Source organism: Drosophila willistoni, assembly GCF_018902025.1.
Source record: "Drosophila willistoni isolate 14030-0811.24 chromosome XL unlocalized genomic scaffold, UCI_dwil_1.1 Seg141, whole genome shotgun sequence".
NCBI classification, from domain to species: Eukaryota; Metazoa; Arthropoda; class Insecta; order Diptera; family Drosophilidae; genus Drosophila; species Drosophila willistoni.
The window spans coordinates 6,445,146-6,472,656 of record NW_025814052.1 but is presented as its reverse complement, the minus strand read 5'-3'; the positions used below and the strand labels follow the sequence as shown (position 1 = coordinate 6,472,656).

The 27,511-nt window shown below is 31.4% G+C and overlaps 1 protein-coding gene across 16 annotated transcripts in view; it reads right to left on the bottom strand.

The window, feature by feature from the left end:
• Positions 1-27,511, bottom strand: part of LOC6648989 (small conductance calcium-activated potassium channel protein) — a 73,497-nt gene that overhangs the window by 1,638 nt on the left and 44,348 nt on the right. For 6 of the 16 annotated variants that reach the window (XM_047011194.1, XM_023179194.2, XM_047011197.1 and 3 more), the window contains 8 exons: positions 27,300-27,404; positions 20,743-20,878; positions 13,935-14,045; positions 13,511-13,638; positions 9,227-9,296; positions 9,008-9,109; positions 8,772-8,944; positions 6,172-7,100 (listed from right to left, as the gene is read on the bottom strand). In XM_047011194.1, the coding sequence (XP_046867150.1) occupies positions 6,932-7,100; positions 8,772-8,944; positions 9,008-9,109; positions 9,227-9,296; positions 13,511-13,638; positions 13,935-14,045; positions 20,743-20,878; positions 27,300-27,404 (994 nt within the window). In that variant the 3' untranslated portion in view covers positions 6,172-6,931. Of the gene's footprint in view, positions 1-1,552; positions 1,621-6,171; positions 7,101-8,771; positions 8,945-9,007; positions 9,110-9,226; positions 9,297-13,510; positions 13,639-13,934; positions 14,046-16,149; positions 16,286-20,742; positions 20,879-27,299; positions 27,405-27,511 lie in introns of those variants that run through there. The other 10 variants (XM_047011193.1, XM_023179195.2, XM_047011196.1 and 7 more) reach the window with 6 other exon arrangements.

The following is a 27,511-nucleotide window of genomic DNA, read 5'->3' as shown; positions in this document are numbered from 1 at the left end:
CTTAAACAAAAATTTGTATTTTTTCTTTTTGTTGTATCTCGAAATTACATCTAATAGAAAATTGCAACTAATTAAATAGCTAATGCGGAGAGGAGTAATAAGGATGGGGAACGTAACGCAACGTTAGGTTTATTTTGCAAGGGTATACAAAACTTCGGCACAGCCGAACGTTTTGGTTTCTTACTCTCGGCCCCATTCTCTCTGGTCTATATTTCTTTCTACAATACATTATTTTTTTTTTTTTTTTTTTTGGTTTGCTAGAGCCGATCACCGATTTTATATAGTTGTATTCGTTCATATTTTGTTTTTGGGGTTTTCTTAGGTTTTAGTTTGGTTTGGTTTGGTTTAATGGTAAAATACTCTAATTTAGCAAATTGTAGGCACCCTAAATATTAAAGCTTTTCGCAAAACACGGTTCCTCGATAAGACAATAACAATATACATAATAATTTCTGTGTATTTTTTTTTTGTTTTTTTGGTTTTCATTTTGGTTTTCTCTAGAGTTTAAATTTTTTTTTGGGTTTTGGTTTTCCGTTTTAATTAAATATACAAATATAGTAAATTCAAAATAAACTATGTATTTGATTTAGCCACTGAATTGGGTTTGTTTGTTTTTTTTTTTTTGTTTTGTGTGTGTGTGTGTTTTTTTTTTATACGTAGTTAATCTTAGTTTATTTGTTGTTTTTTGTTTATTATGTTTTTAGCTTTGATTTCTTAAAGAAATGTTTTTTTTTTATAATAATTTGTTTTTCTCATTTTACTTTGTTAATTTATTTGTTTTAACTTTAAAGATTTCATTTAGGGTTTCATTTTAATTAATGAATTTTTAAATTTAATTCATGCATTGCATTCTAGTTTAATTGTTAACTTAAACGAAAAAAAAAAATTACAATTAGCGTCCTATTTGTTTTTGTTTTCTTTTTTTTTTATTATTAATGTATTATTAATATAATTACAAATCATTTTTTTGTGTTTTTTTGTTTTTTTTTGGTTTTGGTTTTCTATTTTTGTTTTTATTTATCTTAATAAATTGGTCTTTGCTTCGGCTTTCATTTTTTTTATTTTTAACTACATGTACTATAATACATAGGTATAAAGTCAAATATGGTCTTATTAGTGGTATATAGTATATATATATATATATATATATATATATATATAGGTATGTATACATACATACAATATATATATATGTACATACATATAGGTATCTATATAGATGTTAGGTTCTAGTTAAAGGATCTTCTCTTTTGCTATTTTTAAACCTTATACAGATTGCATACTTATGTGTAAATATACCAAAATTTGTAATAGTTGTTCTCGTTTTTTGTTTTTTGCTTTTAGTTTTTAAAGGATTTTTGTTGTTCCAATTTTGTTGGTTTGGTATTAAGAGCATTTCATTTTGGGGTTGTTTGTTGGTTTTCATTTGGGTTTTCTGGTTGCTGTTTGGTTTGGTTGATGTAATGATGTAAACTCAAGTCCATTTTGATGTATGCTGTGTGTGTTTGTTTTTATTTTCTTTCAATTTTTCTCTTTTTTTGTTGTTGTTGTTATCTGTCTGAAACTCAATCTATGCAACACTTTGTGATTTTCGAAGTACCCCATGTGCTTTACGTTTCGCTGAAGGAAAGAATGTATATATATATATATATATATATGTAGATATATACATACATATGTATTTATAAATGTATGTATATGTATATACTTGTCGAATTTATAGTACGTTACAAAAAAAATTGTTGGTACAAATGTTTTTAAATATACATACAAATACAAGGTTATTGGAATACAATACAGAAAAACAGAAACATATACAGTTACAGTTACAGTTACAATTACAGTTACAGTACACAATACACCATCCATCCATGACAGACATACATACATTTAAGATACATATTCTGTTTTTATTTATTCACTTTGACTTGTTATAAATAATTAAAGACAAGGACTAGATGAGCATGGGCACAGTGGCTCAAAAGTGCTTTAATATTGGATTAAAAAAAGAAAAGAAAACCCTAAACCTGAACCTAAATCATCAGAGAGTCTATACAAATTGAAGTTTTTTTTTTTTTTTTAATATTTATCGCTATCAAAGTCAATATCAATTTTATTCCGATCTAAGTGGCATTATCTTTGATAGAGAAGTTTTTCGGATAAGAACTATTTCTTTTGTTGTTCCTATAAAAGATAATTGCTATAGTTGTCTGATCTAAGAAATACAACTATGAGTTTAGTTAAGAAAACCAAAGAAAAGAAAACTTTTCGTTTTTTAGTTTTAAGAGATCATTTGTGTGGCAGCTATATGTTATAGTGTTTCGATCCGGCCAACTCAAGAACTTGACAAACCTATAATTATAGGACTTTTAAATATAAACTTGAAATTTTGATAACTCTTAAATGAAAGTCGTAAGTTGGATTAAAACATACGGACATAATAAATACATTTCAATTATTTTCATTTCTTGTTTCATTTTTGTGTATGTATGTGTGTGTGTATTGTTGGGTACTTGTAAAGTGAGTTCCTTTTTGTCTTTTGCTTATCTTTTGAGCCACTGTGCCTTGGTCTTTGTCTTGGTTTCTGCATTTTACCTTTCCCTTTGTCTTTGTCTCATTTATTTTTGGTTTTTGGTTTAGTTTAGTTTAATTTGGTTTAGTTTAGTTTAGTTTTGTTTGGTTTTGTTGTATAATAAAGACCTCTCATTAAATTTCGGTCCCTCCAATAGCAAAGTTCTTTTTATCAAAGGTGTGTGTGTGCGTGTGTGTTTGTGTGTGTGTGTATGTGTGTGTGTCAAGGAAACCAGTTTAAACGGGGAATTCTGTTTATTATTTTCTTTTTGTTTTTAAGAGTTGAAACCCAAATAGATTTTGTTTTTTGTTCTTCGTTAAATGTTAAAGCTGTGGCGGATCTATGGATGTCAAATGGTTGAAATACATACACCCCCCTAAAGTATGCAATAGGTAGTCAAAGAATTCTCTGCTTTGAAGCAAATAAAGAATTTTTGTAATTAAAAAGAAAAAAAGGTTCTTTTTCGATGCAAACATTGTTCATGGACAAAACAATGAATCTTTTTTTGGCAGCTCATTGCATACTTTTGGGGTTTTTTGTTTTTTTTATTACTGCCGTCTGTCTTCGTTCTTTGTCCGCTATATATATTCCTGTTCTAGTTGAGTCCTGTTAGTTAGTCATATATAGATTTCTTTGTGGTTGTTCTGGTTGTTGTTGTTGTTGTTGGTTTACTGTTTCTTTTCGTTTTATTTGTTGTTTTTGTAAATGTTTGTTTGTTTTTTAGTTTTTAGTACGTTTTTGGTTTTTTTTTTGTTTTGTTTTGTTTTTTTTTTTTTATTGTGATAAAGCTATTTTGACAGCAGTCTTGAACGTTCATTTTAATTTTTAAATATTCAACATTATAAATAGGTTAGGTATACACATTAAATTTTCATGTAGTTAAAGTTTTCTCTACTTTTTCGTTTTCGATTCGAATTTGACAAATGTTCATCAGCTATGTACGAATCAGTTTTAGATACTTTTTTTTTTTTTTTTTGGTTTTTGTCAGTTCGGGACTTGTAGTTGGGGAGGGGGAAGAGGGTTGCATTTGCTTTTTGGGTTTTTGGGGTTTTTGGGTTTTTTTGTTTTGTTTTTTAGTTGTTATAATAGTTATTGTAAAATTTCGGACTTACTGAAATTGAAAATATATATATATATATAAGTTTAGTAATACATATATACATATGTATATGGGTATGTAAACTTTTGTAGTTTTTGTTGTTGTTGTTGTTGTTGTTGCGTGTTTACGGGGGGGTTATATACTTATACATATATACTTTTTTCATTAAGCCTAGCCAATTCGACTCGATGGTTTGGCCCAGGGGATGGAGCATGTTTTTTGAAGGAAATATCGGGATAATGAAGAAATTCGTTTATTTTGGGAGCTGTTGAGAACGTCTATGCGATATCTATGTGATGCTTATGCTCTATATATATATGTAACTATATATTTCATTTTTGGTTTTTGGTTAGAATCTTTAGAAATCGGTTTTTACTTATAGTAGCTGGGCCACTTTGCTAGGACTACTTTACTTTACTATATTTTGCTCTAGGGTCTTAGATTTTTTTGTTGCTTTGTTTTAGTTGTTGTTGCTTCTCTCTTTTCTCATTTAGCACACATTCTCTGGTCTCTCGTCTTTTAGCGTTTTTTTGTTGTTGTTGTGTGATTCATATTATATAATCTAATCTTATATACAAAATTTCAATTAAAATTGTTCATTTTTCATTTTTTTTTTGTGTGTTTGTCGTAAATTTTCTTTCTCTCTCTTTCAAAAGCTAGTCAGATTCTTAATTGAGTTTAATTCATTTATAAAATTTTTTGGTTTTTGCAAAGTTATTATTACTATTAAATTTGTTTTAATTTAAGCCAGGAGCTAAATATACATATATATATATTAAACAACAGTTTAATTCATTTATAAATCGGGTCTCTCATATTTCTTTTACATCTTAAGAATTTCGAATACAACCAAACACTCAAATAGCAGTCGAAACAAAAAAATAAATAAAAGTATATCACACACACACACACACACACACAGAAGTTCAGATGGGTCTTCATCCATCTTTCCAGATGGTGGAGATAGAATTATTTCATGCACTGTGTCGACACTGGAAGAGGCTCGATCAATGATCAACCGAAACTCACTTTTGCTGTTAGGAGAATATTCTAGTCCAATAAATTGAACAAATTCAAATTACTTTCAGAGTTGCTACTTATTTTATTTTCGAATTACTTAACGAAAGGCTTTACCCATAAGAACTTGTCATGAATTACAAAAATTTCAAAGTTTTAAGGTTCTAAACTGTATTTTCTTTCATTTCGTTGTAATTCCCATTAAGTTTAGGCATTGGAAGGGCACATAACGTGTAAGTTTGGTTAAGTATGTTTGAAATATGAACAAATGGTAAAATATAATTACTGAAACATGGACTTCTAGACTATAATGTTCCCCTACACTCACTTATTGATTGGCCATCTTCGTGTCGTGTTCTTTGTCAAGGGAAATTCTTCATTTGACTTTCTTGTCTTTCCATCTTCTCTGTTGACTTTCAGTGTGTAACTGGCCATAATTAGTATTCATGTCAACAAATTTTTTGTTGTCATTTGAACTGTTCTAGCACTCGAACTAGCATCTTATACAGTAGCGGTTTTTCGGAATATAATTCAACCCCTTAAAATATGCAATGGGTTAATGAAGAATTGAAATTTTCATGACAGGAATATAATTATGGCCCCATACTGGCATAAAAAATTAAAGTTACTAACAAAACAAATTACTTATGAATTTTTATATAGAATCAAGGTATGTATATATGTTGATATATTTTCGACTATAAGCTATCATCAATTGACGCATACTGACTTTTTACATTTTACTTTCATTCAATGTTTAATAATGTTTGTTTGTTTGTTTGCTTGTATGTATGTATGGATGTATGGATGTCTGTATTGTATGTTTACTTGGTAGGGTATATGCATATGTCTCTCTATATGTAAATGTATGTATGTATAAGTATAATTCAGATCAAAAATTGGGTGCATTTAATAGATTGGTTGGTTGGTTGCTTCCTTTGGTTGTTCGTTCTTCTTCATCTCAATATTCGTTTTGTTTTCGTTTTCTATTCACCATTCACATTAGTTTTGCTAGTTCTCTAATAGGTATTTACCTATATCCTAATTTTAGTCAAAAAAAAAAACCATTTTGTATATAGATAAACATTTATATATACTATATACATATATATGGTATGCATAATAATATATATACATATATTATGCATGCAAAGGCGTTTCTAGGCATGTGAAATGTTAAGAATTTTGTCCCCCCCTTTAAGTATGCAATCGATAGACATAGTAAATTTGTTTGATTCCACAATTTCACATGCCCAGATCAAACGCCAATGAATGGTATGAATGCTAACATTTGACTTTTTTTGTTTTTTGGTTTTGGTTTTTGGTTTTCCTCATTTCGAAGAGGCTTATTTACAAAAGGCCGATTTCGAAATTAGACTTGTAGAATTACTAATATTACTAATATTATGTCTATTACTTGTATTATCATTAACATTATTATTATTATTATTAATATTAATGTTATAAATATTACTATTAGTACTACTATTATTGCATACACGTTCTCTTTTTCTAGTAAATTTATTCTCAGCGATCCTAGAGGCAATTAAGTTAACGCCGCCTGTCACATTTATCGACGTTGTTGTTGTTGTTCTGGTGGTGGTGGTGGTTGTTGTTGTTGTTGTTGTTGTCGTCGACGACGGAAACGGAAATGGAACCGAACCCAGTGCCAATGCTGAACACCTCGTTGAGGAGGATATTGCACTCAATGTTGGCATTAACGAGTTTTGGTCAGGTGAACTATTGCTATTCGTATTGGTCGACGATTCAGCATCTTCGGGTATTAACATCATTTCACCCAAACGATGATGATGGTGATGATGATGATGATGATGATGATGCTGATGAAACTGATAAAGTTCCATTTCCATCTGCTGCTGTTGCTGTTGCTGCAGCGACGACAATTGTGACATGGGCAACGGCGATGGCCTCAAGGTATTCAAGGTCTCAATCAGTTGTGGAGACTTGGACTTGGAGTTGGTATTGGAATTGGACTTGAATTTGAATTTGGGTATAGGCATTGACGTAGATAGTAAAGATGCTGCTGTTGTTGTTGTTGTTGTTGTAGATGTTGATGTTGTATACGTTGTGACCGAAACGGATGTGAATGTGGTTATGGTTGAGATTGAAGTTGAAGTTGAAGTTGAGGTTGAGGTTGAGGATGCGAATAGATTATAACTGGCTGGCTTCATGGTTAGCATCTCGATGTTAATCACGGAATTAGAGCGCTCTCTTTCTGATATTCAGCTGCCGTATTTGTTGGAAGATGTGTAGCTATTAACTGCAGATCCATTTGATGGCATGTGAGTATCAGGCACTAAATGTGGTGTTCTACTAGATATAGGTGGCAATATAGGGCTGGTTGGCCAATGGTAAGTAGTTGCAGCGGCGTTATTGGGTGAGGGAACACTTCTATGCATAAAAGCCATAGATGGTAATTGTATTATTGTTATTAATAGTGTTAACGTCATCGTTGTTGTTGTTGTTGTTGTTACAGTTGTTGTTGTTGTAGTTGTCGTCATCAGGATATGGGAAAAAGTTGGTAGTTGTTTTTTGTTTTTGGTTTACGTTAGGAGGGGAAATAAGTTCTGGTAAGAATTTGTAACATATTTGCAACGCTTTTTGGTTTGTTTGTTTTATAGGAATAATTGGTTTCCTTTTCTACAAGCAATATTCAAGAATATTGGGAATTGGGAGATGTTTATGTGTATGTATGTGTCTCGTCTCATCGTTCGAACATTATAATTAAAAATATATACATTTAAAAGATAAGCCCCACCAAAAACAAAAATTAAGATAAATTCATGGCAAAGTAGAAGATAAAAAGAGAATTCCTTAGAGTCCATATGAAATGATTTTCTTTTGAACTCTACTCTAGACATTTTGAATGACATTAAATGAAGTGCCAAAGTGCTTGAATCATTTCTTTAAGGATCATCTAGAGTTTAACTACAAATATGGAAAAAGTTAACAGTAAATACATTACTAAAGTGCAATGACTTGCTGAAAACTAAACATAATCTAGCCCAATTAGATCATAGCATAGAGCAATAAAGAGGTGCAGACGAGGGGGTAAGTAAATCAGGGAAAAACTAACAAACTACAGAACCTAAAAGCCTTTAAAAGTGGCCAAGAATTGATTTTTAAGTACCTTTTAAACTATTTTGGAATTGCAAAAGACTTTTAATTGAATTCACCTTTCAATGAGGTATTTTTGAATAAATTCAGATTAAATTTAATCATTGCCTTATAAAAAAGAGGTCATCTTTGTTTGTAAGACAATTAAAAACTATTAAACTTGTATCTGATTTTAATTTAACCTACGTATGCATTTAACTTGTTCTTTGTTGGTACATTAAGGTAAATAGAATATCCTAGTATTGTAACCCGAAGACAAGTCGGCAATATAGGTACATACATATGTATATATAATTTGGGGACAATTGAAAACTTTTAGCGTACAGTTCTGCTCAGTTTTTTTACACCTACAACTTTGTTAAAATTTACTTGAGAGCCAAGTACGGGAAACATAAATTCGTGGCCAAATAAAAATTGTACTAGTTCCAGATCATTAAAGCATTTTCTTTGATTGTAAGATGTCAATCCTTTTTTATTTGAGTATTTCTAAATTAAAAGTCCACCCAGTTAATAACTATCTATAATAAAAAACATTCATTTTCGATTGGCTTGACAATTTGGCCAAAAGTGTTTGATAATTTAAGTGTTGAAAGAGAAATGGGAGACAGGCTTGTCTGGCTAAAAGGATTATAGCCTATTTATCCTGGGACTAGACTGAATAGTTTTCAGCATTATCTCTTAAGACACATGGACAAAGGCCGAAAGGAAACAAAAATGAGAGAAAACAAAATCTAAAGCCAAAAACAGAAAGAACATTTTTGTTTGTTTTGTTTTTTAGATGAGCTTGAAACAAATGTGTGGAGCTGAAGTCGATGTTAATAATGGAGACAAACCTATGTACATATGTTTGGGTGGTTGGTTGGTTGGGTGGTTGGGTGGTTGGGTGAGGGGTGTCCAGCTTGGCGGTGGATGGGGTGCTTAGAGTATACAGTCACAGAGACTCACCTAGAATGTGGGAACAGCATGGGCGCTGCATTGAACATCGATTGGGGCGTTGGCTGTTGAATTGGGGCTACAGCCGCTGTATCTGGATGTAAAAAATTGCGTCGCTGCTCAATGCGTTCCTGATGTTGGCTCAAACAACGCGATAGTATATCTGGAAGGCTTTCCATGTGCTCCTGCAAAACGAGACACAGTAGAGAAAATTGCAATTTTTTATTTGGTTTTTTTTTTTCACTCACTTGTATGCTCTGCATTTTATCTTCTAAATTTGTGAGACGTTCCTCGATGGCATCTTGACGGCTAGACATATCCGATATTATCTCATAGACTGTGTTTTGTGTCTGTGAATTATATATACATATATATATGCAGATATTTGTATTGATATATATATATACATACATATACATATATGTATATAGAGTATGTTTAGAGTCAATTATATAAATTTATACTACCTTGGCCATGTCAGTTATTGTGTTTGCATTGTCCATTAGTTTGCGTTGATCCATTTTAACTTTTCGCAACCTACAAAATGTGGGCAGTGGAAGAAGAATCAACAATTTTGTACAGAGAACACACACATATTTGATTAGACCAAAAATTGAGATGGATCTAGAGATGTAAAATGTGTGAAAAAGGTATTCCCCCATTTCACATCTCTTGATCGGCCACGGTTATTAGACGGCAACTTTACATATCTTTATGACGCTTTTTTTTTGTTTCTTTTGTATTTATTTTTCTTTTTTTTTCTTTCTGTTTGCTTTCTTTCCATACAAATACATACAAAACACACACAATTATTTTTGAAGTTTTTCGTTTTGCGTTGTTGTTGTTTATTTATTTTTTTTTTTGGTGCAAATGCCAGCCGCAAAAAAGTGGAAGGAAGGAGTAATGGCCAGGAAAAGGTAGAAGGAGAAGGAATGTTAAGGACAAACAATGTTTCAATTTTCAAACTTGGTCAAGGTTTTTTCTTAGAGTGAAATAATGCAGAGTTTGACTTCAAAATTAATAAAGTCATTATAGAGAAAACGAGGAAGAAAGCCCCGCCAGAGGGCACTTTGGGAGAATCTATCTCTTAAATGGCCAACAAGGACTCAATTTATATTTGGATATATATAAATGAAAATTGGTTAATGGAAACATTGATTAACATGTATTTAGATTATACACATATCGGGAACAAAGGATTTTGTTGGGATTGTTATTGTTTCTGAAAAAGGTCGAGTGCCAGTTAAGTTAAGTTTTCTTTTTTTTTTTTTATTTTGGACGTTAATTTTTGCAGAATATCGTATATTGAAAAATATCTCAGTCTAATTCTAATACTAAATACTATATGCTAGAATTCTTAAAGAATTCTTAGCACAAAGCTTAATGGGATCAAATTTTGTCAATTAGTATGCAGTTTAAGATTTAATAGGGATAACTAACTAGACTAGGGCAAAAGCTCAATGATTCGACCTGAATGAATACTTTGTGTTTGTCTGTCGTTTTTCCGTTGGATACTTTTTAAAATACGAAATTCTACATAAATTAACGTTGCATGCTAGGTATTTGGTTAAACGAGTATATATATATATATAACTCTTTTTGTTTTTGTTGTTTTTTTCTTGGTTTTTTTCTGAACATTTTGCATAACGTAAAAACAGGGCTTTACAACCTATTTACAGGCTAGTAAAACGAGTTCAATCATTCTTTTTTTTCTGTTTTTTGTTTTGTTTTTTTGGGAGGGTATTTTTTTTGTTTTTTGCCATTTAAGTTGATTTGTAATTAGTTTATGTATTATTTAATAGAATTTATGCTGTATTTATATACATTTTTGCTTTGGTTTTTTTTTTTTTTTTGTTAAATTTGCATTGATGGTAAACTTTCTGTCATGAGTGATTTCTTGATATAACAAATGTTAGAAACAAAAAAAAAAAAAACAATAAAATTGCAAGTTATTAAGTTATTATTTAATCATAAATGCGTACTGATCAATGGAAATTTATATATATATATTGTTGACTATAATTCATCTGATGACATGTTAAAGTCAATTTACTAGTTTCAAGATAAGGGTAAAATATCTAAACAATCTAAACTATATTATGATAAATGTTATTTGTAATGAACTTAAAGAAGCTTTCAACTGATGTTAGTCTAAGTATTTCGATTATGCATTAGTTAAGGAGAGGATATTAGGATTTTCAGCTCAAGCTACTTTTTGTGCAGGCTCCTTAATCCTTTTAGAGGATTTTATTGATATATTGTGTTCGTTTATTTGAAGGAATTTGTATCCAAATTAAAGTCAGTTGTGCTATGCACTGAGAATATACTTCTAGTGGTTTTTCATAAAGTAAGGTTTTTTGTTCCCTAAAGTATGCAATGAGTAATTAAGGAACTCATTTTTTAAAACATTTTAAAATCTTTTATAAATCTTCCTGTGAATAATCAATTAATCAGAATGCAAACACTGTTTTGCATAGTATTGCATACTTTAGGGATTAAAAATTCCTTAACTTTAAATCCTCGATTTCGATCTTGACTCAAAGATTGAAGCTTTAGGATCATTAGCATACATTCAAGTATCATTCGAAACAAATTTGAACTACACAAAGATATGCTAATGAAAGGTTTAGTGAAAATTTGAGACTCTCTAGTATATAACGAATCTAAAGGGCTGCACGAATACATTCGAAAACTTTGTTTACACTGAAACACTAGTCAATGGAGTATGTACACATATTCGAATACAACAAAACGTGCGAATGTTGTTTAACTGATGTTTAATCATCTGAATCATTGAAAAACTTACAATACTTTTATTATGCTCCAAAACTGTGACAATGAATGTTTTCGAGTATTCAATATACTTTAAGATATTTAGTGTGTTGTTCAGTCATCTGTTTAACATATTTACCATTCATTTGATTTGCCAGTTTTTAAGACTCATTCATTTCATTCATGGAATTGAATATCTCAAAATGTCAATTTGAATGCATTCATGCAGCTCTCTTGCACTTAAGTTTTTTATCTACATAAAATTCTCGTAATCGTAGGCAAAAAAAAAAAAAATTCAAATAGTCAATGATGTCTTTGTTTCGATAACAACTTGTATTGTTATCGATAAATGGGTTTCATTGATGAAATTGACAACTGAATGGATTGTGCAATAAACAATTGGCTATTCGAATGGCGTACTCCTATTCATTTCAATAGACATGACATATGACAAAAAAAAAAAAAACATATACATATACATATACAGTGGCGGTCACGTATTTAAAACGTTTTTTTTTTTTTTTTTTAGTTCCAATTTTCTCGGCTCCTAAATAACTTAATCGAATAATTTTTTCTGTAATTTGTTGGTTATTGTGTTCAGATTATGAACCGTAAAAATGGTCTTCATAGTTTAATCCGTTTTTTTCACAGGTGCATTTGAACAAAGAGAAGTCCTTTTTTTGGGGGGCATTTATTTAAGACGTTTTTTCCAAAATCTTAAATATTGAAGATAGACGTTTGAAATCTTCGAAGAAGTTGAAGATCTAGCAAAACTAAGATAAACTGCATACCACTAATTTTGGATTTAGCCCCAACTTTCAATTTGGGGCCAATTGAAAATCTGAATTTTGTATGAAAATTTTTGGTCCTTTGGGCGAGTCCATTTTACGACACTAATTCATACTAAAGTACTTTTTTTCTTGAACTACGAAAGAAAGTAAATTGAATTTCCCGTCGAATGACATATTTTTCATTAAAATCGAATAAAAATTAGATAGTTTTTTTTGCCTATCAATATGAGACATTTTATGCAAAACTGCCCTTCTATTCCCACCCTTCTATACCCATAAAAAGAAAGAGACGGAGAATAGAAGGGCAGTTTTGTATGAATTAGTGTCGTAAAATGGACTCGCCCAAAGGACCAAAAATTTTCATACAAAATTCAGATTTTCAATTGGCCCCAAATTGAAAGTTGGGGCTAAATCCAAAATTAGTGGTATGCAGTTTATCTTAGTTTTGCTAGATCTTCAACTTCTTCGAAGATTTCAAACGTCTATCTTCAATATTTAAGATTTTGGAAAAAACGTCTTAAATAAATGCCCCCCAAAAAAAGGACTTCTCTTTGTTCAAATGCACCTGTGAAAAAAACGGATTAAACTATGAAGACCATTTTTACGGTTCATAATCTGAACACAATAACCAACAAATTACAGAAAAAATTATTCGATTAAGTTATTTAGGAGCCGAGAAAATTGGAACTAAAAAAAAAAAAAAAAAACGTTTTAAATACGTGACCGCCACTGTATACATATATCTTGGTGTATCTATCTATCCATCTAACAACTGTGATTGCATTGATGCATTGGACTTCAGATGATGACAGACAAATGATGACTGATGACGAACAGAACACAACACAATAGAATCGAAGAGAATTGAAAATGAGAATTGAAATGACTTTTGTATTTGTAGCTCATTCCGTTTGGAACTCTTTTTCCTAAGCATCTGTTTGGTTATTCTCGCTGCTGTTTTAGTTGTTGTCGTTGTTATCGATCCATTAATTTGTCATCTTATTGTTTCTTTTCTTTCTTTTATTCATAGATATTTATTAGGCATGTTGTTGGCTAGTACGCAGTTATTTTGATTGTTCTTTGGTTGTTTGTTTGTTTTTGGTTTTAGGTTTTATTTTACTTTTTTTTTTTTTTGTTGTTCTAGTGATATTTTGGATTTTGGATTTAGATCTCTAAAAAAATACTCACGCATATATAGCTAGAAGGAACTTTCTTTGGTGGGTTCTTACACGGCCGGGATTAACCCGTTTTACTAGTCTTGTATGTTTGTAAATGAGCCAAGTTTCACGAAGAACATTCGCCGCAGCATTTTTCAGCTAAATGTTGTTGGTGTAAGTGTAAGAAGAAATGAATACAAAGGTTATTAGAATGCATTTGTTTCTTTCTGACTAACTACTAACAACTTACTACTAATTCATACAGTCTGTCTCCCAAAAACAAAATAAACCAAAACTAAACAAAAATGAGTTAAATGACCGACCCAAAAATGAATTTGAAAAAAGTTCAGTTCGTTTAGTCAAATTTACTTAATTAATATGAACTTTGAGTGTGAGTGTGAGAGCGAGTGTGTGTGTGTGTGTATCGTTTTCAATTGGCGACGATCTATTTATACCCTTTTGGTTAACTGCGTGTCCATCATGAAGTTGTGCACATGCTTCTCGGCACGAGTCAGCTCCAATTTGCGGGAAACAACAGCCACGAGTAGCGCCGTGCAGCCAGCACCCTGTAAAAATGAGTTCAAAATGCCTATGAATATTGTGTGTAAGTGTGGGTGAGTAATAGAATTATTCACTGAGGCAGCTGCTGATCTGTTTTCTTTTTGAAGTTAGTTGTGATTACATTTTTATTTTTGTTTTGGTTTTGAAATATAATGACAGTTCAGATATTTAACGAGTTTTAACGAGTTGTTTATGTAGTTTAATATATATATATATATATATATATAGACAGAGAGATATTTTGAGATAGAGAGAAATAGTCCAGAATTTTGTTAAACAATTTTTTGCATTTAGTTATGTTATGTTAGTTTATGTTTTAAAATTGTCATTCCTTTTTGATTTTTTGGGGTGGGGGGTGGTTGCCTCTCACTAAATTCATAACAAATGACTGAATGATTGCCTGACTCAATGAAGGTATGTATTGATGATTGAATGAATGAGTAAATGTTTTATTTTAATTTTATTTTTTATTTGGGTTTTTGGGATGAATATTTTTGTTTTTTTGGTTAGTAGTTGAGGGTAGAGAGGTGGGTAATTCGGGTAAGTGGATGTGGGGGAATGATAGAGTTAGTTGGCTGCATTAAATTTGCAATTTTTGCATTTAATATTTTTGTTGTTTGTTTGTTTGTTTGTTTTTCTTTTTTCTTTTGTTGTCAATGCATATGTAAGTAATAAATAGTAAGTATATCATTTATGGATTTAGGATTACATTCTTAATTCGTAATTTAAGAGATTGGAAATGGTTATTGGTATTTGGTCATATGTCTAAAATGTATTACAAGATTAAGACAGACAGAAAGAGAGAGAGAGAGAGCGAGAGAGATAGAGATAGAGATAGATACAGAGAGAGAAAGAGTGAGTTGTTAGAATGCTTAGTAAGTAGCTGAGACAACGGGGGAGGGGATTGTCGAGGTGAATGTCTGAGTTAGAGGCAGATACAATTACACATATTACGCAACGTTTAGCTAGAGAGAGAACAAAGGAATTTGAAAATAATAAGCACACAATCCAAATAGTTGAAATAGATTTAGATTTCAGGTCAATTAGTTTATTATTAGGACTACGACAAGAGAAATACTTATTTAGTTTATGTTGTTTGTTTATCATATAATATAACATATAGCAGGAAAAAAGAGTTGTTGGAGAGAAATCGTAATAAGAAAGAAGCGAAAATTAAGTTAAGAAAGTTCAAATTTAAATGTCAAAGGCGACAGACATTAGACAATAGTTTTATAGAAAGCTAAAGAAAGGTAAAAAATGGGGACAGCGAGCGAGAGAGAGGGAAAAAGAGATGTTAGCCATAGAAAAGAAAACGTTAAGTGTCTGTGTCGGAGAGTCCTCGGTACGTTTTTTCTCAGTTTTTTCTTCTTCATTTCTTATAGTTTTTAGTTTTCTATTGATCAATATTAAGAACAGAGTAATAGAAAAAAGGCATATATATGCCAAAAATCGATTAATAGATCGTTGTTGTTCTTATATGGCGTGGCACATCCATTACAAAAGGAGACAGAGAGGGAGAGCAAGAGATAGAGAGTAGGGAGAGAGTAACAGATAGCCAGAGACAGAAAGTAATTAGATATATATTTGAGTGGGTCTTGGGCTCTTTGGGAATTTTTTTGTTTGGCCTTTGGTTTGCTTTTCTTATCGATTCTGTTCTTTTGTACGAAAACGATCAAAAAGTATGGTGATGCAAATGCATGTACTTGGATGAGCATATAATCTATATGTATACATATATACATTGAACAAGGAACATTACGATTTTGAGTGAATTCAAAGGATTTATTGGTTTGAATTTGATTTTTGTACTGTTGTTTGCTTTTATTTTTTTTTTTTTTTTTGGGGGGGATTCAGATTAATATATTTAAAAGGGGAAAGGGGACATATTTTTTGTATATAAATATATATATTGGTTTTTTTTTCGTATGCAGTAATGTAATTATTTACACGCGATAATGATATAATTTGAACAAGTTATCTTGCTTGTTGATTCTCAGTTAACAGTTAAGGTGTGCAATAAATAGTTTTTTTTTTTTTTTTTCTTTTGGTTTCTTGTTATTTGTTTTTTTTTTTGTTTGAATTGTTATAGTTGTTATTGTAAAAACTCACCATTATTCCTGTACTGACAGCGATACCACGTCCACAGTACGTATTCGGAACAATATCACCGAAACCAACACTCAAAAATGTTATCGCTATCAGCCACATTGCATTCAAAAGATTCGCATGTTCTTCATCATGAAATCTGTATATATATTCGCGTATAGTCGGGAATTGTCGGGGGGCATTAGAATGTTCACATAATTTCAATTTGAATTCGTGTTGTTTTAGTTAATTTTGTATTTATTTTTTATTTTTTGGCGAAATTTCAATATTTTTCGGGTCAAATTTTGTTTTGTTTTTGGATTATTATTATTGTATTTTTTTTTTTTTTTTATGAAAGGGAAAGAGAGATAGAGAAAAATATCGTATTGTTTGGCTTAATGTACAAATAAAGGTATAACAAATACTTTGAGAAAGAACACAAAGTCATTATACAATGTATATATATAAGTAAATATATAATCGATTAAACGTGTTAAAGGTTTTTCAACATAAAAATTAAAAAAAACGAACATAAACGAACCTAAATCAATAAAATGCAAACTAAGTAAAAAGAAACAAAAAGAAACAATTAAAAACAAAAAATAAAATAAGAAAAAAGCCGAGAAAAATGAATAAAACAGAGACACAACACAAAACGAAATCAATCGAAAGGCAAAGGAGACAACAAAAATCCAAAAAAAAGCGAGAAAACTCAATTAACTCAAATTGCGGGAATTCAAACCGTGAGGACACATTACAGTGGAATGTGGAAAGTCATAGGTAAGTTTTTTTTTTACACGATTATCGTTACGTTATTATTGCTAAGTATTATTACTATCATTATTATATCGTTATAATCGTTAGTAGGTATGTGTTGTATGGCAAATATATTTGGAAAAGGACATTAACATTGACTTAACGTTATACATTGAGTTGGATCAATTTTGTTTTTTGTTTTTTCGATTTTGTATCTTTTTGTTGTGAATATCAATTATTGACAATTTTCACACATATACAAATGCACACACACACACACACGCACACATACATAAACTTGTCAATTCCAAACGAGATGAATACACAAAATCGGAAAGTACCTAACAGTTGAACCATAAACTAATACTTCAATAAATCAAATTCTAGCCTAGCTTTCGAAATGGGCATTTTCCGAAGGAAAAATTGTGTCGAAAGTGTTCAGAATCGCTTCGAATTAACCCAATTTGAGCCAAGCCTTGAAATGTTTGGCTATTTACATGAAAGTAATGCACCCAAAAAGTATGCTACAAGAAATTGATTTCTCTTCATAGCTCAGTTAATACGCATACGCAGTGTGTGCCAACTTTTTCTTTAGTTATAACTAAGCTAATATATTGTAAATTATAAAATTTACAATTATTCAAAATAAACAGAACTACTCAGAACCCTTATCTTTGGGTATTTGTGACAATTTTTTGATGACTTTAAAAAATCATGAATTTTGTTTTTCTTTTTGAAAGTCAATTCAATTTTACAAAAATATGTTTTTAGCCAATGCTAAAATTTTAAATGTTTTTGAATGCAAACATGGTCCAAATTCTTATTAAATTCAGATAAAACATTTTGAAATCGATTGAAAATTTAAAATAAGAGTGAGAAAATGGTTTAATAATAACTTTAATAACTCAGCCAAAATGAATTGCATAAACGGAATGCGATATTTTAGTTTGCATTGAAATTGCAACAAATTTTTGTTCCCGTTTTCAATTATTGTTTTCAAAAATCGTGTATAGATATGTTTGTCTATCAATAATTTACATAAATAATTGATTGATTTTTTGGTTAGACCAAAACTTGACAAAACGCAGTGTTTAAGAATAAACATCGGGTTCATCTGAAGCGGCTTCACCCAATCAGATGCACTAAAGAAAATATAATACAACTGTACTTTGTCACAAAACAACTAACCTAGCATATGACTAGAAATACAATCAGCCACACATGTTGTGGGAACAAACACTTGTAATTGTAAACTAACCCAAACGATCACAACGGCAGGATGTCAAGTGGCCGACGCCGTGCCCAAAAATAATTTTTCAACCCCCGAATGCGTGGGGTGAGTCGTACTAGAATAAGATCTACTTAAGAACAATTGTTACCTACTAGAGCCTAAGATTTCCTATATAAACTCCGTACTTTAGTAAATAAAATCAGTTCATATTTTGAATTCAACGAATGAAGATTGGGTTATTTTCCTTCTCCCGGAATCCCTATTCATTTTGGTCCTTCGAGCCGGATAGATCATGTTTGGTCCTTCGATAAAAAAGAACTCTGTAGTTTTCCCCCACCAGTGGTAAGAGACTCAGAGGTTCAATCAGCTCCTTAAGGTCTGAATTCTTATGATAAGATCAGATAAAGGTAGCAAAATAAAAAACTCTTGTTTTCCCCCACCAGTGGTAAGAGACAGAGTATAAAATTAAAGCAAAATATTATTGCTTAATAAATAAAAAATGCGTGCGTCTGAATTTAAAGGCAGTTTGGCTAGTGGAGCAACTGTAGTATCTTCAGCGGCGGGAGAGTTTTTAACCGATCTTAAAGGCAGTTTGGCTAGTGGAGCAACTGTAGTAATTTCGGCAGTGTATATGTACACTAATATCGTTGCAAACGCTGGATGTAGTTGCAAGTAGGCAACAAAGATCAGCAGCAGAGCAATGAAACAGTTGCAATTAGCCAACAAAGGACAGCAGAAGAGCAATGAAATATTTGCAAAGAGGCAACACGTTAGCAGAAGAGCAACAACATAGTTTCAGAGACGAAAAGGATGGTGCCAGGTGGCCGCAGGAGCAGATCGGAGAGGCGAGCGGAGTTCGAACGAGTTTAAGGAGAGGCGAGCGGAGGCAAAGCATGGTTTTCTAACAATTTAAAGGTCGCTTAAATAAAAAACTAATTACATACTATACAAATAAATCCCACTTGCCCCATTTGGTGGCCCCTTGCAGAATGTTTAAGAATAAACATCGGGTTCATCTGAAGCGGCTTCACCCAATCAGATGCACTAAAGAAAATATAATACAACTGTACTTTGTCACAAAACAACTAACCTAGCATATGACTAGAAATACAATCAGCCACACATGTTGTGGGAACAAACACTTGTAATTGTAAACTAACCCAAACGATCACAACGGCAGGATGTCAAGTGGCCGACGCCGTGCCCAAAAATAATTTTTCAACCCCCGAATGCGTGGGGTGAGTCGTACTAGAATAAGATCTACTTAAGAACAATTGTTACCTACTAGAGCCTAAGATTTCCTATATAAACTCCGTACTTTAGTAAATAAAATCAGTTCATATTTTGAATTCAACGAATGAAGATTGGGTTATTTTCCTTCTCCCGGAATCCCTATTCACGCAGTCTTACCTTGGTTGACATTCTCATCACTCACACCCACGCACAGACACACAAATACAAACACACACACACACACACATTGCTGCTGTATATATATACTTGAATATATACAAATTGTATTTACAATACAAATACAATATATAAATATATATATATATATATATATATATGTATAGATGTACCTATATATTGTTATATAGTATTTAAAATATATGCATAAATTTATTTTACAGCGTTACACACAAGGAACAAAAAAAAAAAAAACATGTTACTGTGGGTGGTTTTGGGGGCAGTTGTGGATCGATGGTGGATGGTGGATCGATGTGGTGATGTCAGTGATTTGGTGAGTTGTGATCTTGTCCGGTGAATTGTGACTGGAATTGGTGGTGGTGGTGGATTTGGGTGATGATTTACAACGGATTTTTGGTAAAGATGTGTGTAAAATGCTTTCTGGAATGCATGGAATGAACTAACACGCGCAATGCCCTAATGATTAAGACAGATAGAGATAGTAAGTAAAAAAAAAAGAGACACATATTGTGTGAGATACAAAGAGAGAGAGAGAGAGAGACACAAAGAGGGAGAGAGAGAGAGAGAGAGAGAGAAGAAGAAGTATCACACTTGTATTATATCAACTCAAAAAATCTTTTTCAGATTTGACTTTTCGTTCTTTCTTTCTTTCGTTTCATTTAATTTTTCGTTTAAACTCAAACCAACCAACTTGGGCCGATAAAAAGATATCAACCAGATGCACACACACACACTCACACACACACACACACACATACACATACACATACCGAGTATCTGCAGCCGAGATATATCTCATCTGATATTACATATATGTACATATGTATATGCATCTGTATGTGTCTATGTGTGGGTCAGTGCGTTTGTGTGTTAGCACGGAGCAGATTTTTGGCATGTAATACCTAGAAGAATGCATGTTGTTGTTGTTATTGTTGTTATTGTTTTGTTGTTGTTTGTTGTTCTCGTTATATAACTGTGCTTGTTCTGTTTTCTGTACGTTTACTTTCTTTCCTTTTTTTTGCTATAACTTTTGGTACTCTTTTTTCATTTTTTTGTTTTTTTTTGTAAATTCTGGTATTAAGTATATAGAAGTACATATATTTTCTTGTTTTGTTTTGGTGGGGTTTTTTTTTTTTTTTGGGTGTTGGGGGGCGTGGGGGTTTGGTTGGTAGGTCTATGCATATGGGGAAAATACTTACCACCATGCCGCAGGTGAGCGTTATACCACGTCCACAGTATGTGTTTGGCACTATATCGCCATAGCCGACACACAGAAATGTGATGGCCGTTAGCCACATGGAGTTAAGCAAATTCGCGTGCTCCTCATCGTGGAATCTTTTTATCGATATCGTTATCGATTTCAGTTTTCAATTTCAGTTCAGATGCAGTTTTCAAGTTTACGATTGCATATCAATTTCAATTTCGTTTGTTTCATATTATTTATGTAGTGATATTGTTTTTGGTTGGTTTTTTTTTTTTGGTTTTATTTTTTGTTTTTTTTTTTTATTGCATTTTTCGTTATTTTTGTATGCGTTTCCGTTTTCGGTAGAAGTAATTCGTTATTCGTTCGGTTTTCATATACAAAATATATGAAATATAAATATATACATATGTATATACATATATATATATACATATATATATATAGTTAAATAATATATGTATGCGTTTGTTGTATGCGTTTTGAACGTTAATCATTGTTGTTGTTGTTGTTGTTTACAAAAAATTTTATTTAGAAAATTCATTTTGATTTTAGTTATTCGTTAATTGTTTCGATTTATAGTTGTTTATTTTGTTTGCAATTTTGGTGGTTACAGAAGTAGGGTGAGAAGTGGAGTAAACAAATAAACAGATGTGAAATTATGTGAACAATATTGGTATTATTTTTGATTTTTTTTTTTTTTGTTTTTTAGGTTTCTGTTTTAATTTTTCTCAAAAGAAAAGGAAAAAAATCATAATAACGAAACGAAATAATAGCAATAAACTAAGGAAAATAAAAAAAGAACCAACAATTGCAATTTTTCATAATTTATTTATTAACTTTGATATAAATATGCATGTATAGAAAATTGAAATATAAGTAAAGAAAAAAAAAAAAAAAAAATAGAATCGAAAGACAAAAATAAACACAAATCTAGAAAAAATCAAATATCGTAAATAAGGTTAAGGATTAAAACCAATAAGAAAGGAACGCATTAAACTCCTGGATAAGGCAATATAGAGGTATGTGTAGATATATGCATATGTATATGTACACAGATATACACACATATATATACATAATAAATAGAGACAGACAGACAGACAGACAAATAGAGAGAGAGAGAGAGAGAGAGAGACAGTGAGTGAAAGACATAAAAAGAGAGAGATAGATAGAGAGGAAAAGGAGATGGAGTAGGACACAGTACACAAAGTTTACAATGATATGAATAATATTGAATAATTGGATAAGTACATACACTTATATATATATATATATATATATATATATATACTGGCTATATAGTTGTAGTAGTAGTAGTTTGTATTTGCGATCGTATTTGTCACTTGCTCTGCACTAGCTGTGAGTCAGGGGCGGGGACGGGGGCGTAGGCTAGGGACGTGTATAGAGAGATGATTGCCTTAAGAAACCGTCGAAAAAAAGAAGCTGATGATCTACTGTTGTTTAATGAAGTGTTTGAAAAACAATGCACACACACACACACACACACACACACACACACACATAAAACTATCTATCAAGTCTACAATTTTTCATTTCTTTGATCAAAACTTTCTTTTCTTTGTTGGCCACTGTTTTCTTCCCACATAAGCCCCTAAATTACACTTGTTCTCGAGTACATAGGTGGCGTTTCCCTTCCGATTAAGGAATACCGAATGTTAGGTTCGTTGGGGATAATGGAAAGAATTGTGATTAACGAATAGCATAAACCCACTTATACTCACACTTATGCAAATATGTTTGCATAAGCTCCAGAATGCACACACAAATGGTAAGTAAGTGTAGGCACAGACACTTCAACCACTACTCGCAACAAATAAGTAGCTAACTGCACTTGTCAAAAAGATGGTGACAGCCAGAGAAGGGGGAAAACGGCAACCAGATGTACATACATACTGATGTGTGTGTGTGTGTGCATGTGTGGCGCCTTAAGCTGCGAAGCAGTATGAACAAATCAAAATGAATAACTATTTACGCTCGTGTGTGTGTGTGTGTGGGTGTGGGTGTTTGATGGGGGTACAACATGTTAATACCCACTATTAAGCTGCGCGTGCCTTGAGCTGCTTATTTGAATTACTAGCGGTAAATATATACATGTGTATGTATGTAAATGTACGTGAGTATGTATGCAAATCTCACAATATTATAGATGCAAATCTCCTAACATTACACTCGACGCTGGCCATTCATTAACACACTCGGATTCATCTCTAATTCGTCATGAAATTCTTTTACATCCTTTCCTTAACGAATGTTGCCAGTGTTGTGTATTTACCGCTATTAACACTAACTTATGTTATGGAAAACCAATCTGGCAACCCTATTCATTTCAGAGTTTCTTCAGGACATTATCACAACAGAGAGTGAATTATGTAGAAAATTTTGTAGATATACAAGGACTAAACCAATAGGTACTGAAAGCTAAAATTGAGATATTTTGTAGCTTAAAGGGAAGTATTTGAAAATTACACAGCACTAGAATCGCGAAAATACAAAAATTCTTGAATCTATAGCTAACTAGAAAATACGGGAGAACAAAATGATATTCCCAAATAGTGAGTGTATTAAATAGCAAAAGCCTTAGAAATTGAAACGAAAAGAAAATCGGGGCAAATAAATGAAATATTAACTTGCATACATAAACACATACACATACATATACATACATATATATAAGTATATAAACGATGTACCATATATATTAAATGTGATGCTAGACTTACATAGGCGTAATTATGTTGATGGAACGGATTGTATTTACTGTTTATTGTATACGAAGTTAACCCAAGCATGCACACACACACACACACACAGGCATAAAGCCGCACACACACACAGAGAAAGAAATTTTTGTCTTAACGCTGCAAAGGGGATGACTGACTATGTATGTGTATGTTAGTGTGTGTGTGTGTGTGAGTAAAGAAGTCCCTAAAGCCGGATGTTATTTGCGGGAATTTATGAGACATAAAACCGTGGAACGAATGGAGGGTTCGGCTGGGGGTAAACGAAATTAACATAAGAAATAAAGCAAATCAACAAAAAACCAAGTTTTGTTTAATAAATTTTAAATTTTTAGATTGAATACTTTTTGAAAATATTACACCAAGTGAATAAGTTTAAGTTTAATTTATATTAAAACTTTAATAAATAACAAATAAGATTGGAAACTCTCAACGGAATAGAATATAATTGATTAATTTTGCACTTAATCACAGATAAGATATATCTTCTATCTGATTTAACAAAATATATTGAATTACGATACTAATTGGGCAACTTTTTCAAATAAAAAACTGTGTTTAATCCTACAAAAAAAAAAAAAAACAAGAGAATAAATACAAAGGGCTAAAAATCATTCGTAGTGTAAAGAATTTCTAGAGAAAATATCATTTAGAGAAAATATCATTTAGATTGAAAAAAAATATTTAAAGTTCAGTTTTATTTTGCAAGACAGAGCTGACCAATAACGAATCAGGTAAAAGTAAAAGTCAAGGAACCGGAATGCCACTCGCAACTAATTGTAAGTAGCACTTTGGGGCCAATCCATTACAATGTGATTGCTTTTAATGCCTATATGTACTTATACAATAAAAGATAAATGAAATATTTTAATGTACAATGAAGGGGAGAAAAAATATTGAATTCTGGATTTCTTTGGTCTCAATATAACTATGACACGCACTAGCGACAACAACAACTGCACCTTTACTCTGTAAGAATCATGTTTTTGTCATTGTATATCAATGCATATATTAATACTGATAGCAGGGCACTATACATCAATGCAGACATTCATATACATATGTATATACATCAATGCATACATCAATGGACAAATTAATGCATACATTAATGAATAATTCATGTCATATAACTGTGACTACATTAGTCTGATATTAATGCATTAAACTGATTTAACAAATTAATACATATATTTTAAATGCATTAATTAATGCATTACATGAATACAGATTTAAATGTATACCTAATTAATTGTATAATTTTATTGTACTTCTTGTCATTCAGGTTAAATGCTCATTTTCTCTTTCTTGGTTGGTTTGAAATGCTCGATTTTCTCAATATATTTAATGAATTGTTACATTGGTAAATAATTAAAAACTTATAAATTGCAATTAATATGCAAGAGCATTGCAGGCGCAGTTCATAATGTATTCGAAAGCTTAATTAATAAATGTTGATATTGGATAATTGTTTGATTTTCATTTGATTTATTGTACTTGGTAGTTTTGATTTCTCACTTTGCCTTACACACACACGAGTAACATGTTAAATGTAAAAATGTCAATTGAATATATATTCAAAATGTTCGCAAAACAAAGATATTACAAAGGTAAAAACGATAACGGAAAAGTCTTAAAGAAAAACATACTGCAAAAAAGAAAAAGACAAAAAAAAAAAAAAAAAACTCAAACACATTAGGTGAGATAAAGTAAACGAAAGAATACATATTTACTAGTCGAAGGACAGATAGAGCGTGAGAAGCAAAGAGAGCGAGTCACAGAGAAAAAGAGGGAGAGATAAAGAGAGATATAGAGAATAGAGATAGATTGATACAGTAAGAGTTAGACAGAGAGGAGAGGAGGACGGTGGAGGAAAAGAAGCAGATTTTGATTGTTTAGCTTTGATTTAATTTGACTACGCTTTGCTTTATGACCTCAAAAGGGTTAAAAGGGTTTTTTTTTAGTAACTGTAGTGGTAAGGAAAAATGCTGAAGTGGTTGGAGTAGGATTGTGGATTGTGGATGGGAGTTGTGTAGACTGGGAGGAAAGGTCACCGAAGTTGAACATAAATATTCAGTGTATATGTATATCAAGTAGCTAACAAAAACAGCAAGAAAATTTGAATTGCACACAACAATAACGCTTATATATAAGATTTTACGAAAAATAATTGCCCAAACAAAAATATGTCTCAACAAATCACAATCAATGCGCTCATGTCTGAAGTTTTGGTTGAGTTTTATGTTAAGTCCATTAGATTGGTTCGTCGCTTAACTTGCTTTAGTGCCCTCACTGGAAACATGCAATTTTTGCGAGCTGGTATCAATTTTTGAGATTTCCCCCTTTAACTATGCAAAGTTGTGATATCTTTGATAAGTCCTTTAGTTGAGCATGGCTAAGCAATATGTTTGAAATGGGCTAGTTTCCTATTTCAAAACTGTTTTTTAGCAGCAATCAAAACTCATTGATATAAGTTTGTAACTATTTGTGTATTTCATTTTCTTGGAATGACATTGCATAACATATTGATTGTTGATTGAAATCTGCATAGAACACACACAAACTCACTAACATACATACATACATACACACATACATGCATTCACAGCGATATATCAACTGTAGGAAATAAACGAAATGCAGAAGGATACAAGGACAGAAAGAAAGAGAACTCAAATTTAAGAAACATAAAGAGATTTGAATCGGTAACTTTCGAATATGAAACAGATAACATTATAAAATATTTATATTTATAATATAGAAAGGCATGCAGCATTATCCTCTTTTTTATTTTTCGTTTTCTTTTTTGGGGCTATGTGTGTGTGTGTGTGTGTTTGTATGCCAGAGAAAGAGAGAGAGAGAGAAAGAATAGAAAATGGAATTGTGGGCAGTGCAAATACATGTATGTTAAAAAAAACTGATTGCCATTTCTATGGGTAATAGGACATCATAAGTGTATGAGTGTATGAGTATATGTGTGTGTGTGTGTGTATGGCGGATGAGTGTCTCTGTGTGTGTGGGTGTGTGTTTACCAAGCTGTGCCATTCGCTCGGTTTATCGGTTTCACCATCTTAATTTTAAAAGGTAATTCTCATCAAATTTTTTGGTTGGACAAGGTTAACATTTATTTGTCAGTTGTTGCGATGTCGGGGGATAAAAGAGTTTGTTGTTTTTTGATTGGGGGATGGGGGGGGGGATTGTATGTGGTAGATTAATGGCATTACATAGTTATTTAGCACATACATTGACATGTACATATATATATTTAAAAGAGATCTCAACAAAGTAAATATATATAGTATTCAAACAGCCATATATACATACATATATATATATATATATACAATATACACATATATACAAATATATATATATACAGTAAGTACATTTAAGTGAAAAGGATTAGTGGCATACAACATTTGAGTCATAAGATCGAAAAAACGGAAATGGAATTGGAATATCAACTCAAAGTATATAGAAATGTCAACTGAAAACATTTGGAAAACGAACATAAAACATAAAACAAGAAACGAACCCAAAAGCATTATACATAAACGTAAAAATCAATTTTATATATATACCAAAAGTATGGTAGAATATATATGTATATGCATATACATATATATAATATATATATACATATAAGATAAATTTACTACTTTTGATAGATTGTATAATGTATACAGTACACATATATACATATATATATATATACGTATATATATATATATATATATATATATGTGCTACCGAAAGTATTTTGTATGGTTTTAATTAAGAAAATGGCCATTACCTTTCACACTGCCGCAATGTCCATGAGGCAATAATCCAAAGAGAGACCATAAAGACCAATAGAACCGTTCCCGGGCATATTGTCATTAGAGTTTTTAAAACAAATCTGCAAACAAATTTAGAAGATAAAAAAATAAATGAGAGTGTTCTGTAATAACGATCTTAAAACGAAAATGGTTAAAATGGCTATTTTAATTAATTTTATGTCGGTTC